The 13950-nt window shown below is 51.9% G+C and overlaps 1 protein-coding gene across 2 annotated transcripts in view; it reads left to right on the top strand.

Moving 5' to 3' along the window:
* TENT4B (terminal nucleotidyltransferase 4B) overlaps positions 1 to 13950 on the top strand; it is a 39450-nt gene that overhangs the window by 129 nt on the left and 25371 nt on the right. Inside the window, exon 2 of one of the 2 annotated variants that reach the window (XM_070397784.1) lies at positions 542 to 1140. In XM_070397784.1, coding sequence (XP_070253885.1) covers positions 575 to 1140 — 566 coding nt within the window. In that variant the 5' untranslated portion in view covers positions 542 to 574. Of the gene's footprint in view, positions 1 to 452; positions 1141 to 13950 lie in introns of those variants that run through there. The other variant, XM_070397783.1, reaches the window with a different exon arrangement.

Below are 13950 nucleotides of genomic sequence, written 5' to 3'. Positions count from 1 at the left end.
GCTCCGCGCCGCGGCCTCTGTGACGCACGGCGCGGCCTCCGGGCGGACGGGCGGTGCGGCGCGGGGGCGGGGCCGGGAGGGGGCGGGGCCGGGAGGGGCGGAGCGAGCGGGGCGGAGCCGCCGAGGCCCCGCCCTGGGGCCGGAGGAGCGAGGACGCTACGGAGCAGGCGCATCCCACCGCCGCCGCCACCGCCGCCACTGCCACTGCCGCCGCCGCTCGCCCTTCTCCGGAGCCGCCGCCGCGGCCGCCATTTGCACGGGGACCTCGGTGACAGGCTCAGCGGAGGGGCGGAGGGAGGGGGGAGGGCCCGCGGAGTCCCCGAGGGCGGCCGCGTCGCCGCCGGCAGCCCGGGCAGCAGCGGGAGCAGCGGGAGCAGCGGGAGCAGCGGGAGCAGCAGCAGCAGCAGCGGCGGCGGCGGCAGCAGCCGAGGCCGGGCGTGCGCCCGAGGCGCGGCGGCGGCGGGCGGCCCTGCGGGCGGCCGGGAGGGGCGGGGGCCGAGGCCGCCGCCGTTTGATGGATCCGAGGATCGCCTGGTTCCAGCCAGAGCAGCTCGGACCGTCCAACAGTCTGTGGATGCAGATCTGGGAGACGACCCAGGGGCTGCGCAACCTCTACTTCAACCACCACTGTCACAGCAGCGGCGGCGCGAGCGGCGGCGGCGGCGGCACGGCCACCGGCGGCAGCGGCAGCGGCAGCGGCAGCCCCGGCGGCGCGGCCCCGGCCTCGGCCCCGGCCCCGGCCGGCATGTACCGCTCCGGGGAGCGCCTGCTGGGCGGCCCCGCGCTGCCCGCGGAGCAGCGGGACTTCCTGCCCCTGGAGACGACCAACAACAACAACAACCACCACCAGCCCGCGGCCTGGGCCCGCCGGGCAGCCGCGGGTCCCTCGGCGTCCCCGGCCCCGTCGGCGTCCCCGGCCCCGCACTCGGCCGCCGTCCCCGCCGCGGAGTCCACGGACCCGGCCTCGGGCAGCAGCAACAAGCGGAAGCGCGACAACAAGGCCAGCACCTACGGACTCAACTACAGCCTGCTGCAGCCCAGCGGAGCTCGGCCCGCGGGGGGCGGCCGGGCGGACAGCGGCGGGGGCGCGTACAGCGGGACCCCCTGGAAGCGGAGGAACTACAACCAGGGAGTCGTGGGGTGAGTGGTGGCCCCGCGGCCTGGCGGCCCGGCCCTTGCACACGCGCAGCGGGGCACACACCCACAGAGGAGGGTGGGGGGAGCCCGGGCGAGGCCACCCTGCTCGGCCTTCTTCACCGCCGCCTCCCAGGGGCCTGATGGACGTCCCTTCATCTGTCCACCATGCACACCTTCTCCTAACCCTCCTTAGCGGTCCGCACCGCTCCCCTCTCCCCCTCAGCCATCCACGCCCTCCCTGCACCGCCCTTAGTCATCCACACGCTCCCTCTTGACTGTCCACATCTTCTCCGACCTTATCCATTCATTCTGTCCTCACAGCGCCCCTCCCCGTGGCGTCCCCCGCCCCCACCCCCCCCCAGTGACACACACCTTCCCCGACTCCCCCCTGCAGCCCTCCCCACCTGGCTCCCATCCTCACTCCCCAGGGTGAGGTCGCTTGGCACAGGGAGAGCGTTCATCGGGGCCTTCTGATGGAACAGGACCCGGAGCTAATTTCCTTGCCAAGAATAGAATCATCCAGAAAGCTCCTCCCCCTCCCCCAATCCCAAACAGGAATCGCCAGCCCAGTGAGGCTTTGCCTGCGATTGGCCCTTTGCTCCATCGGTTCATTTTTTTTTTTTTTTAATTTTCAAAATGTATCATCTTAGCGATGCCAGATGCTGTGGGGAGTGAGGAATGGGGTGAGGGCTAAGTTTAGGCTGGTGGAGCTGGGGCGCTCTTCTTCTGCGGCCCATAGAACTTTCTAGGAGTTCATGGCCTCTGGCCCCAGCTCCTGGCCAGCCTGGCCGGGACAGCCAGGGCTTCTCATTGAGGGGTAACTGTATGCTAATGAGGGAATGTTGCACCACTAATGACAGTCTGTTTAAAGTTCAGCTGTTACAAAATGTTACAAAATGCAGTCTTTCCCTGACCCCTAGTGAAATTATGTACACGAGCAGGGAGAGTTTTCAGCCAGGTTCCCTTCTGGAAAAGCCCTCTGCTGGGGTAGGATAGGTCACGGAGTGTGAGTGTGAGTGTGAGTGTGTGTGTGTGAGTGTGTGTGTGAGTGTGAGTGTGTGAGTGTGTGTGTGTGTGTGTGCATTTACCGTGAGTGTGGAGAATGAGCTTTCAGATTGCTTTCACTCTGCGAGGATATCCTGCCTTTGGGGCTGCAGTGCAAGTGGAAGCACGGTTAGCCCTCCCTGGGGGAGCCTTCGCTTAGATGCACCCGCTCAGGCCTGGGCAGACGGTGCGGGTGTGCCCGGCCTGGGGAAATGAGTTGGTGGGTTCCGTCTGCTTCTGGTGGGCCGGCGTCTGCCAGGCGCTACTGTTACACTCACACCTTTAAGGGAAATGCGGCCGCGAGAGCGTTTCAGGGCTGGCGCTGGGGAGCATGTCAGACCTGTCCTCACTGCCCCTCCCCAGGGGAGCCCCTTGGGGGTTGACTCCGTTGCTGAGCTCCAAGGGCGCTCTCCACGGGGCCGTCCGCTCTCCTAAAAGGCCCTGGTTCCATCCTGCGAGTGTCCCCGGGCGGAGCGTCCACTTGTGGTTGGACCTGAGGGGTTCTCGTGGTTTCCTCTCTTGGTGCTGGTTCAGGAATAAGCTCCAGTGAAGTAATCCTGGTCAACTAAAAACTTGAAGTTCCCTAATTCCGATTTCCTGAAGCTTCTATGTATGTGTCTAGCAAAGATCCCTTAGACATGCAGAATGCTGGCTGCCTCCTCCTGATGAGGAGGCGTTGTCCTGTCCTCTCCTGGCCATTGATTGTTGAAGGTGCTTCTGGTTATTGATTGTTGAAGGTGCTTCTGGTTATTGATTATTGAAGGTGCTATGAAAGGGTCACATTTAAACTTGGAAGCAGTCTGGTCTTGTTCAGCTAGCACGTTGCCCTCACAGGGATTAAGGAGAGGAACGTCTATTTCCTGGAGGGATTACTGTTTAAAAACTGGTTATAAACCTGTTTTAACACTACTTATCACTTCGTCAGACTTTCCCTTTTTTTTTGTTTCCTCCTTTGAGAGGAGGTCAACAGTTTAACATGTTTTTTTAAAAAATGTTTTTATTAATTTAAGAGTGTTTTTGTAAGAGTGTCTGGGTGCTTCAAGATTCTTGTTTTGATTTATGGATCCTAGTTTCTGGACTGTTGGGGGAGTTTTGCTGTTTTGAATGCAGATGTTTAAAACATCTGAGCTCAGAGTGCACTGTTAGGCTGTTCTGAGATTAAATATAGTAAAACTGTTCCCAGCATTCTGAGCCCTCGGCCTGTGGCTGACTTTGAGCTAATAGGTGAGCAGGTTGTGGTGGCCCCGGCTCCGCGGGAGGGACAGGAGAGCCGAGCACACGGCAGTGGCTGGGGCTGTGGGGCGGCTGGGTGCCACTCTCACGTCTCCATCTCAGCGTTAGACTTCCTGCCTGCACGCTCCGAGGCAGGTTCACATCCCGCCGGCCCGTCGCCCCGGCTCTGGATTTTTTTGGTTCCCTCTTGAACTCCTGAAGCACTTGCTTCGTGCTGAGGGTATAGCTTGCCTGTCTACTTTTTCTTTGATGTGTATGGTTCTTCTCACCTGCTAGGCCACTAGCTAGAATGGGGGTTTCTTAAATGTGGAGTAAGTTACTTAGGCTTCATCCTGAAGCCCTCATCGTCGTGTTCCAAACAGTTACGTTTGCCTGGCTCACCATCACAGCCCTCCCCGCGCCCCCACAGGCCCAGGGAGTGTGTGCACTTCCTTTTTCTTCTATAAAAAAAAAATTGTTTTTTCCATCCTCACCTGAGGATAGGTCTGTGGAAACATTGACGGATGGACCCCCATACGTGCCCCAACTGCGGTTCTAGGGCAGCGGTTCTCAACCTGTGGGTCGCAACCCCTTTGGGGGTCGAACGACCCTTTCACAGGGGTCGCCTAAGACCATTGGAAAACACATATATAATTACATATTGTTTTTGTGATTAATCACTATGCTTTCATTATGTTCAATTTGCAACAATGAAATCGGGGGTCACCACAACATGAGGCGCTGTATTAAAGGGTCGTGGTCTTAGGAAGGTTGAGAACCACGGGTCTAGGGGGTGAAACGCCAACCCCCCGAGCCACACCAGCCAGGCTCCTTGTCTTCATTTTAAAGTTGCTTTCACTTGTTTTTTTCCTTGGGGTTCATGTCCCTCCAAGGCTCGCTGTGGTGTGGGAAGCAGTCCACCTGCTCCTCTGATTGTCCATGAAAAAGAGCCCTGAGCCCTTTTCTTGTCAAAGATTTAATTGTTGATCACCCTGGAGAAAGATGGGAGGACGAAACGTAGCAAATACAGGAAACCTATGGAGTCAGGGTCCTTGGGCTGAGCCCCCCGTGCCCAGGAACGTCCTGTGTCAGGTGCCTGATGCTCGTTCAGGCCCATTGGAAAAGCTCTGGCTCAGGGGCTGAGCTTCAGCCTGTGAACCAGGAGGTCGCGGTTCAATTCCGGGTCAGGGCACAGGCCCGGGTTGTGGGCTCGATTCCCGGTAGGGGCTGTGCAGGAGGCAGCCAATCCATGATTCTCTCTCACCATTGATGTTTCTATTTCTCCCTCTCCCTTCCTCTCTAAGATCAGTAAAAATAAAAATCAATCAATAAAAAGTTTGAGTTGGCCGCACTGCCAGGACCGGAGAGATTTTTTCAAGGGCTGGGTGACTTTGGCACCATGTTCTGGAGTGCTTATGTGGCCGAGGGACATTGAGGAGACCCCGTGGGAAACCTCGGTTTAAGGAATGACCTCTGGACCGGGGTGGTGGATGGGAATGGGAGGGAGAGCAAAGAAATGCGAGCGGTACTTGAGGGTGAGGAGGGAGAGGATTTGGACCCATGTGGACTTAATCATCAGCTACCGTCTTGACCTTGAGGGACTGGGGAAATGTTGGTCTTATTCTCGTTGGTCTGGAGCAAAGGAGGGTGATGTGGAGGTGGAGCTGCCCAGCAGGGAGTGGAAATCTGGGGGCTGCGATGTCGGGGTCCTTGCGCAGTGGGGCCGTGTCTTTCCCGGGCCGTGGTCCCTCGGTCACAGTCCAAGGTGCTGCCGCTGTTCTTCAGCACCGGCGACATGGCCGCCGCCTGCCCCGCTGCACAGCACGGTCAGTGCTCGGTGTCAGTGCTGGGCTCCAAGGCGGGCGGTCAGGCGGCCTCACGCGGGTTGGGGATGAAGGACCTCGGAGGCCTTGTCCCGCGTGCCTGCTTCCCACAGAATGATTTTATCAGTTCTGGGCGCGTGCAGAGGGAGCCCCCGTGACTCCTCCGTGGCTGGAACCTCCAGGTCATTGAATTCTGCGGCACCGGGTGCTGGAATGCGCTTTCGAGACGACACTCGGTGTTCTGCAGGGCAGAGTCCACAAGGACGTGAACTCAGCCCCAAGGCTTCCCAGCATCCAGGGGCCGGTGCTCAGCTGAATGGCACTGGTGCCACGGCTCATCTTCCACCCAGATCCGTGACTGGCGAGCACCGTCACGGGCAGGATCAGTGGCGTTTCAGCCATGGGATCTTTCAGCCCCGTTTTTAAGTTTAGATGTTGGCATCTATCCTGTGCTCACACAGAAGGTGTAGCATGTGTATTTTCATTATTTTTTTTTTATTGATTTTATAGAGGGAAGAGAGAGAGGGGGAGATCAACGATGAGAGAGAATCATGGATCGGCTGCCTCCTGCACACCCACCACTGGGGATCGAGCCCATAACCTGGGCCTGTGCCCTGACTGGGAATCGAACCCTGGCCTCCTGGTTCATGGGTCGATGCTCAACCACTGAGCCACGCTGGCCGGGCCAAAAGGTTTAGTGTATTGCAGGGACGGAAGGATGAGAAAGGGGGTACTAGAGGGTCTAAGGCTGGGAGGGGGCGCGTGTGAGAGAACAGTTCTGGTCCGGGGGTGCTCAGTGGCCTTGGATCCCAACTGCTTCCAGTGAATCCTGGTGTTAGGAGGCCACGGGGCCCACGGGAGGAAAACTCCAGGCACCTTCGCTGGTATTGGATCGATCAGATGTTCTTACACCTGCTGGAGCGGAGAGGAAAGTGTGAGCCATTTTTTTTAATGGAAAATAGAAAAACAAGCTGTTGTACGTGATTTCACTCAGCTTTCTGCCCTCCCGTCTGTCGGATCCATTAGAGTAGCAGTGAGTGGAGGCAGCTATTTCAGGATCACACCCACGGTGCCAGGGATGTGTGTGTGAATCACCGACACACACATAGGTGTGGAGTCACCTTGAAAGGGCTATCGGCCAACGAGGATGGTGATTTGCAGCATTCGGCCCAGATCCTGGCCGCTGGTCTGAGCATCCCGTCTGCTCCTTCCGCAGAGCGGGCTGGACCGCGGCCCCGGGAGCGGAGCAGAAGGTTCCGCCCGCCCTCAGAATGCGTGTGAGGGGCCCAGCTGCTGCAGCCACAGCACCGTCTTACCGTCCTACAAGCGGCCTGGGATCATGCATTCCCAGGGTAATAGGATTGACGTTGAGGGCGCCTTCTGAGCGAGGCTTTCATTCATTTGGACCCAGGCAGCGGCGATGCACCTCTTTCCGTTCGCTAAGTTCCTGGATGACATACGGGGCTGCAGGCCATAGGGAAATCGGAGTTAAAGATTTTGAAGAAAACCCTGCTCGGTCAAGCCTGAGATGTCATACTGATCTGGCAACTTAACTCAGGGACTCGCGCCCTGCTGCCTGCGGAAGCGGCTGGAACCGTGTGCAGAAACCTGTGTTCTCAAACCGCGCGCGCAAATCAGGGTGTCCATGTCGCCTCTTCATCAGGCTCGGCGCCAGCAGACCTCCCCGGTTACATTCACATTCTCAGGCATAGCTCACTACATGTTTTATTTATTTTTTATTATATTTATTTTATTTTTAAATATATTTTATTGATCTTTTTACAGAGAGGAAGGGAGAAGGATAGAGAGTTAGAAACATCGATGAGAGAGAAACATCGATCAGCTGCCTCCTGCACACCCCCTACTGGGGATGTGCCCGCAACCAAGGTACATGCCCTTGACCGGAATCGAACCCGGGACCCTTGAGTCCGTAGGCTGAAGCTCTATCCACTGAGCCAAACCGGTTAGGGCAACATGTTTTATTTTTTACATTTTATTTTGTTTGTTTGTTTATTTATTTATTTGCTTTTATCCTCACTCAAGGATATTTTCCACTGATTTTTAGAGAGAGTGGACGAGAGAGGGAAAGACAGAGAGAAACATTGATGTGAGAGAGACACATTGATGGGTTGCCTCCTGCACGAGCCCCAACCAGGGCCCAGGCCAGGAAGGAGCCTGCAACCGAGGTACGTGCCCTTGACCAGAATCGAACCCGGGACCCTTCGGTCCGCAGGTCGATGCTCTATCCACTGAGCCAAACCAGCTAGGGCTACATTTTATTTTGAAACGCAGTCACAGAAATTTACAGAACATACACAGCAAGATTCCATGTTCCCCTCCCCTAGTGCCATGGTCACATCTCACATAACTGCAGTTTGATATCAGAACCAGGAAATCGGCATCATCACAACCCACAGCCTTACCCCGACTGCACCAGTTTTGTAAGCACTCGCTTGTGTTGTGTGTAACTCAGGAGTTAAAAGGGCCAAATTTTGGTTTGACTCTGAGCAGTGTCACTTTAACTCGTTCTCTTTTCCGTGAAGCATTTTACAGCGTTTCCTCTACGTGGCGCTTTTTCAGCAGCTGGTGAAACGGAGCGTGACTGTCAGGGGAACATGAGCGGGGAACTGCAGAGCTGCTCTCACGGGGCCCTGTCCTGCCGCTGCTCGGAGCAGACTCCGCTGTCTGGGGCTTGCCTCTGTTCGGGGTGGACTCCGGGGTGCGTGTGGCTTTCGGTGGCGGGAGCCGTTCTCTTTACTCTACGTTTAGATCTGAACGAGGCTCCCAGACCGTGTGGAGCGCACGCTTCTGTCTTCACGTCGGTCCCAGAATAAACTTCACTGGGAGCGCTCTCTGCACCGGGTGGAACCTGGGCTCTTGCTTCCCCCGAGCAGCTCCGTGCCGTCACTGCTTGGATTTTGTCAGAATAACACAGTGCTTGGCACTGTCGCGTGTTGGAAATTTCTGCCTAAACGAGCGTGAGAGTCCATTGGGGCTGTGGGGTGGAGGAGCTGTAAGAGTTCCTTTCCAGTCGCTTGGTATTTTAATTTTTTAAAATACCACTCGGTCCACGGCGAGCTTCGGGTTTGCATGTCTTCAGTCCCGGGAGTTAGTTCTTCACCCTTCGTTTTCTTCTTTGTGTGAAATCACTGCTGCTTAGAATATGCTTGTTTTTAAAGTCAGCGTGTATCTCGCATGCCGCTAATAAATGCTCATTGTCAGAAGCCAGAAAATACAGCTAAACCAAAGGAAGAAAAAATAGGCCCTATAATACTACGGCCAGGATATAACTACCGTTAACATTTTGGTATCGATATTTTTAGACTTTTTAATGTATGTGTACATTATAGCCTTTGTTCTTCTCACCAATAGGGACGCCTACTGTGGATATACTTACAATGTTTTTTTTAAAATGTATTTTTATTGACTTCAGAGAGGAAAGGAGAGGGAGAAAGAGATAGAAACATTAACGATGAGAGAGAATCATGGATCGGCTGCCTCCCGCCTGCCCTCTAATGGGAAGCCAGCCCACAACCCGGGCCTGTGCCCTGACCAGGAATCAACCATGACCTCCTGGTTCAAAGGTCGATGCTCAACCACTGAGCCACGCTGGCCGGGCTCAGTAATTTTTTAAAATACCACCTCGCACATGTTGGAATGGCTATTATAAAAAAAGACAAGAAATGGCAAGTGGGGGTGAGGCTGTGCAGAGTACGGAACGCTTGTGCCTGTTGGCGGGAATGTAGATTGGTGTAGCCACTGTGGAAAACAGCATGGAGAGTCCTCAAGAATTTAAAAATAAAACTTCCATGTTATTTAGCAAATCCCACGTGTGGGTATTTATCTGAAGAGAAGGAAAACACTAACTGGAAGGGATCTGCACCCCCATGTTCACCACATACCACTGGTTGTGGCTGAGACATGGGGGCAGCAGGGCCTCGGCAGGAGTGAGTGGATGGAGAGTGGTGTATACGCCGTGGAGGGTGCCCAGCCCTAGAGGGTGACACCCTGCCATTTGTGACAGCCTGGTGGCCCTCGAGGGCGTGATGCTAGGGAAGTGAGTCAGTCCTGCATGACCTCACTCGTGTGGCATCTAAGCACAAACAGTGCCGTATAGATGCGGACAGCAGATTAGTGGTTGCCAGCGGTGGGGTGTGGTGGGAGTTGGGGGGGTTGATGGGTGAAGGGGGTCAAAAGGTACAGACTTCTGGTTATGAGTCCTGGAGGTGTGGGGCACAGGGGGGACCGCACCTCATACTCGGTTGCATATTTGAAAGTGGCTAAGGGAGTTCATCTTAACATTTCTCCTCAGAAGAAAAAGAAATCTCTCTGTAGGCGACCAGTGTTCACTGGAGTTATTGTGGGGATCTTTTCCCAGCGCAGGGGTGGGCAAAAGTGGGTGTATAGTTGTTCATATGGAAAAATACACTATCGACAAATACTGAACCATATGTTATATACCTGAAGCTGATATATGTCAGTTATACCTCCATTAGAAAATAACTTAAATAACTAAAAAAAGATGAGAGAATTAAAAACTTTTAAAAAGTTTATTGAATTTAGAAAGAGATAGAGAAACATTGATTTGTTGTCTCACTTATTGAGACATTGGTTGGTTCTTGTGTGTGCCCGGACCAGGGATCCAGCCCACAGCCTTGGCGTATCAGGACCAAACTCTGACCAGCTGAGGCCGCAACCCGGGCATGTGCCCTGACCTGGGATTGAACTGTGACCTCCTGGTTCACCGGCCGGGCTCCAATTCACCCTTTTAAAGTGGTTTTAGAAGGTTGTGTGACCATCACAGCGATCTCATTCTAGAACAGTTTCATCCCCTCCCTGCCCCGCCCCTACTCCCTAGCCCTTGGCAGCCTCATAAAGACTTGTTGTCTCTATAGATTTGCTGTTCTGGACATTTCATATACATGGAGTCATACAATATACAGCCTCTGTGCCTAGTTCCCTTCACTTAACGTTTCAAAGTCCATGCATGTGGTAGCGTGTGTCAGTACTTAATCCTCCTTCTGGCCGGATACTCCATTGTATGAATATCCCACATTTCGTTTATCCACTTACCAGGTGATGGGCTGGTAAGTGGATAAACGTTTTGGGTTTCTACGTTTTGGCTATTGATGCTGCTACGCACATTCATGTGCAAGTTTTTGTGTAGACATGTGTTTTCATGTCTGTTGGGTGAATACCGAGGGTGGGATTGCTGGGTCATATACAGCGGCTGTCACGCTTTTCGCCCCTCCCCACCATGGACGAGGGCTCCAGGTCCTCCGTGCCCTTGTCAGCACTTTTCACTGTCCGCCTTTTGGGTGACAGTCACCCTCGTGGGTGTGGAGTGGAGGCTCCTTGTGGTTTTGTCTGCGTCTTCCTATGGCTCATGATGTTCATGATGGTGACCCATCTTCCTGTGCGTGTGGGGCAAACGTATATCTTTGGAGAAATGTCTGTTGAAATCCTTGGACCATTTTAAAAGTTTTGTTGTTGAGTTATAGGAGTTCTTTCTATGTTCTAGATGCTCCCCTTACCAGGAAGATGGTTTGCAGATATTTCCTCCCATTCCACCCCACTTTCCTGAGCGTGTCCTTTGAAGCACAAAGGTTTGCTTGTTTTCCTCTAAATTGCAGTTCCTGTAAGTGGATTCCAGTTCACCTATTATTTTTTTCTGTTGCTTGTGCTTTAGCTATCATATCATAGATACCACTGCCTAAGCCAAGATCCTGGAAATTAATCCACGTGTTTCCCTCTAAGAATTTATAGTTTTAGCTCTTACATTCGATCGTTGATCCATTTTGAGTTCATTTTTATGTATGGTGTGAGGTAGGGGTCCATCTTCATGCTTTTGCTCGTGAATAACTAGCTGTCCCAGCATCTGCATTTTCCAGAATGTCCATGTGGCCTTTTACACTGTCTACTTTCACTTGGCAATCTGCATTTAGGGTTCCTTCGTATCTTTTCCTGGCTTCATAGGGGCTTTTCTAAATGCTGAGAGTACTGTGTAAGGATGAGCCCATCACCTCCGGAAGGACCTGGCTGTTCTAAGTTTGGACAATGATGACTAAAGCTGCCATCGACGTGTGTGCAGGTGTTTCTGTGATTATGTAGAATCATCCATATGTGCCTTCATTGTCCTCTGACTGTCCATGGGCTCAGGAGTGATGGCCCTTCTTTCACTTGGAGATTATAATTTGTGTCTCCTTCCTTTTTTTCTTAGTTCATCTGGCTAGAGGTTTGTCAATTTTATTGATCTTTTCAAGGAATCAGCTTTTAATTTCATTGATTTTTCTCTATTGATTTCTTCTTTTCACTGATTTCTGTTCTCATTTTAATTATTTACTTGTCCTACTTTATAATTTGTTCATCTTTTTTTAGTTTCCTAAGGTAGAAACTTAGATAATTGATTTTTTTAAAATATATTTTTTTTATTGATTTCAGAGAGGAAGGGAGAGGGAGAGGTAGAAATACCAATGATGAGAGAGAATCATTGATCAGCTGCCTCCTGCATGCCCCTTACTGGAGACTGAGCCTGCAACCCAGGCATGTGCCCTTGACCGGAATTGAACCCTGGGCCCTTCAGTCCACAGGCTAATGCTCCATCCACTAGGCCAATGGTTCCCAACCTTCTGGCCCTTTACATACAGTTCCTCATGTTGTGACCCAACCATAAAATTATTTTCGTTGCTACTTCATCACTGTCATGTTGCTACTGTTATGAATCGTCATGTAAATATCTGATATGCAGGATGGTCTTAGGTGACCCCTGTGAAAGGGTCGTTCGGCCGCCAAAGGGGTCATGACCCACAGGTTGAGAACTGCTGCACTAAACCAAACCGGCTAGGGCAGTGGTCGGCAAACTGCGGCTCTCGAGCCACATGCGGCTCTTTGGCCCCTTGAGTGTGGCTCTTCCACAAAACACCTACTTCTGTGCATGGGCCATGAAGTTTCAGTCGCACTCAAGGGGCTAAAGAGCCGCATGTGGCTTGTGAGTTGACTGACACCCCCCACTTCTTCTAACGCCACTTCTTCAAAATAGACTCGCCCAGGCCGAAAACCCACTTCTGCGCATGGGCCACGAAGTTCCAGTAGCACTGTACGTGTGCGCCCGCACGTGGTATTTTGTGGAAGAGCCACACTCAAGGGGCCAAAGAGCCGCATGTGGCTTGTGAGTTTTTTAAACTTAAACTGGTTTAAGTTTAAACAGTTTGGCTCTCAAAAGAAATTGTTGTACTGTTGATATTTGGCTCTATTGACTAATGAGTTTGCCGACCACTGGGCTAGGGCGATAATTGATTTTTCCCGGCTTCTCTTTTCTAATGTTTGCATTCAGTACTGTAAATTTTCCTCTGCTTTCTCTGTGTCCCCTAAGTTTTGATAAGTTGTATTTTCATTTTCATGTAGTTAGAAATATCTCTTGAGACTTCTTTTAGGGCCCATGTTTTATTTAATCGCCAAGTATTGTGTGATAATCTCCAAATACTGTATTTTGGGATTTCCTGGCTCTCTTTTTTGTTACTAATTGCTAGTTTAATCTTATTGTGGTCTGAGAGCATACTTTGTGTAGTTTCTGTTCTTTTAAATTTGTTAGGGTGTAGAACTGTAGTCTGCCTATGTGGTGTTTTTTTTTTTTTTTAATCTTTATTGTTCAGCCGAAACCGGTTTGGCTCAGTGGATAGAGCGTCGGCCTGAGGACTGAAGGGTCCCGGGTTCGATTCCGGTCAAGGGCATGTGCCTGGGTTGCGGGCACATCCCCAGTGGGAGATGTGCAAGGGGCAGCTGATCGATGTTTCTCTCTCATTGATGTTTCTGGCTCTCTATCTCTCTCCCTTCCTCTCTGTAAAAAATCAATAAAATATTTAAAAATAAATAAATAAATAAATCTTTATTGTTCAGATTATTACAGTTGTTTCTCTTTTTTCCCCCCAAAGCTCCCCTCCACCCGGTTCCCACCCCACCCTCTGCCCTTATCCCCTCCCCCGCACTGTCCCCATCCATAGGTGTACGATTTTTGTCCAGTCTCTTCCCGCACCCCCCACACCCCTTACCCCCGAGAATTATCAGTCCACTCCCTTTCTATGCCCCTGATTCTATTATATTCACCAGTTTATTCTGTTCATCAGATTTTTAGATTCACTTGTTGATAGATGTGTATTTGTTGTTCATAATTTTTATCTTTACCTTTTTCTTCTTCTTCCTCTTCTTAAAGAATACCTTTCAGCATTTCATATAATACTGGTTTGGTGGTGATGAACTCCTTTAGCTTTTCCTTATCTGTGAAGCTCTTTATCTGGCCTTCACTTCTGAATGATAGCTTTGCTGGATAAAGTAGTCTTGGTTGTAGGTTCTTGATATTCAGCACTTTGAATATTTCTTGCCATTCCCTTCTGGCCTGCAAAGTTTCTGTTGAGAAATCAGCTGACAGTCGTATGGGTACTCCCTTGTAGGTAACTGATTTTCTTTCTCTTGCTGCTTTTAGTATTCTCTCTTTGTCTTTTGCTCTTGGCATTTTAATTATGATATGTCTTGGTGTGGTCCTCTTTGGATTCCTTTTGTTTGGGGTTCTCTGTGCTTCCTGGACTTGTAAGTCTATTTCTTTCACCAGGTAGGGGAAGTTTTCTGTCTTTATTTCTTCAAATAGGTTTTCAATATCTTGCTCTCTCTCTTCTTCTGGCACCCCCATAATTCGGATGTTGGTTCGCTTGAAGTTGTCCCAGAGGCTCCTTACACTATA

Source organism: Myotis yumanensis, unplaced genomic scaffold (genome assembly GCF_028538775.1).
Source record: "Myotis yumanensis isolate MYYU_CA2020_CCGP unplaced genomic scaffold, mMyoYum1.0.hap1 SCAF_18, whole genome shotgun sequence".
NCBI lineage: Eukaryota > Metazoa > Chordata > Mammalia > Chiroptera > Vespertilionidae > Myotis > Myotis yumanensis.
The sequence above is the reverse complement of the archived record's forward strand: the minus strand, read 5'-3'. Positions and strand labels throughout refer to the sequence as shown.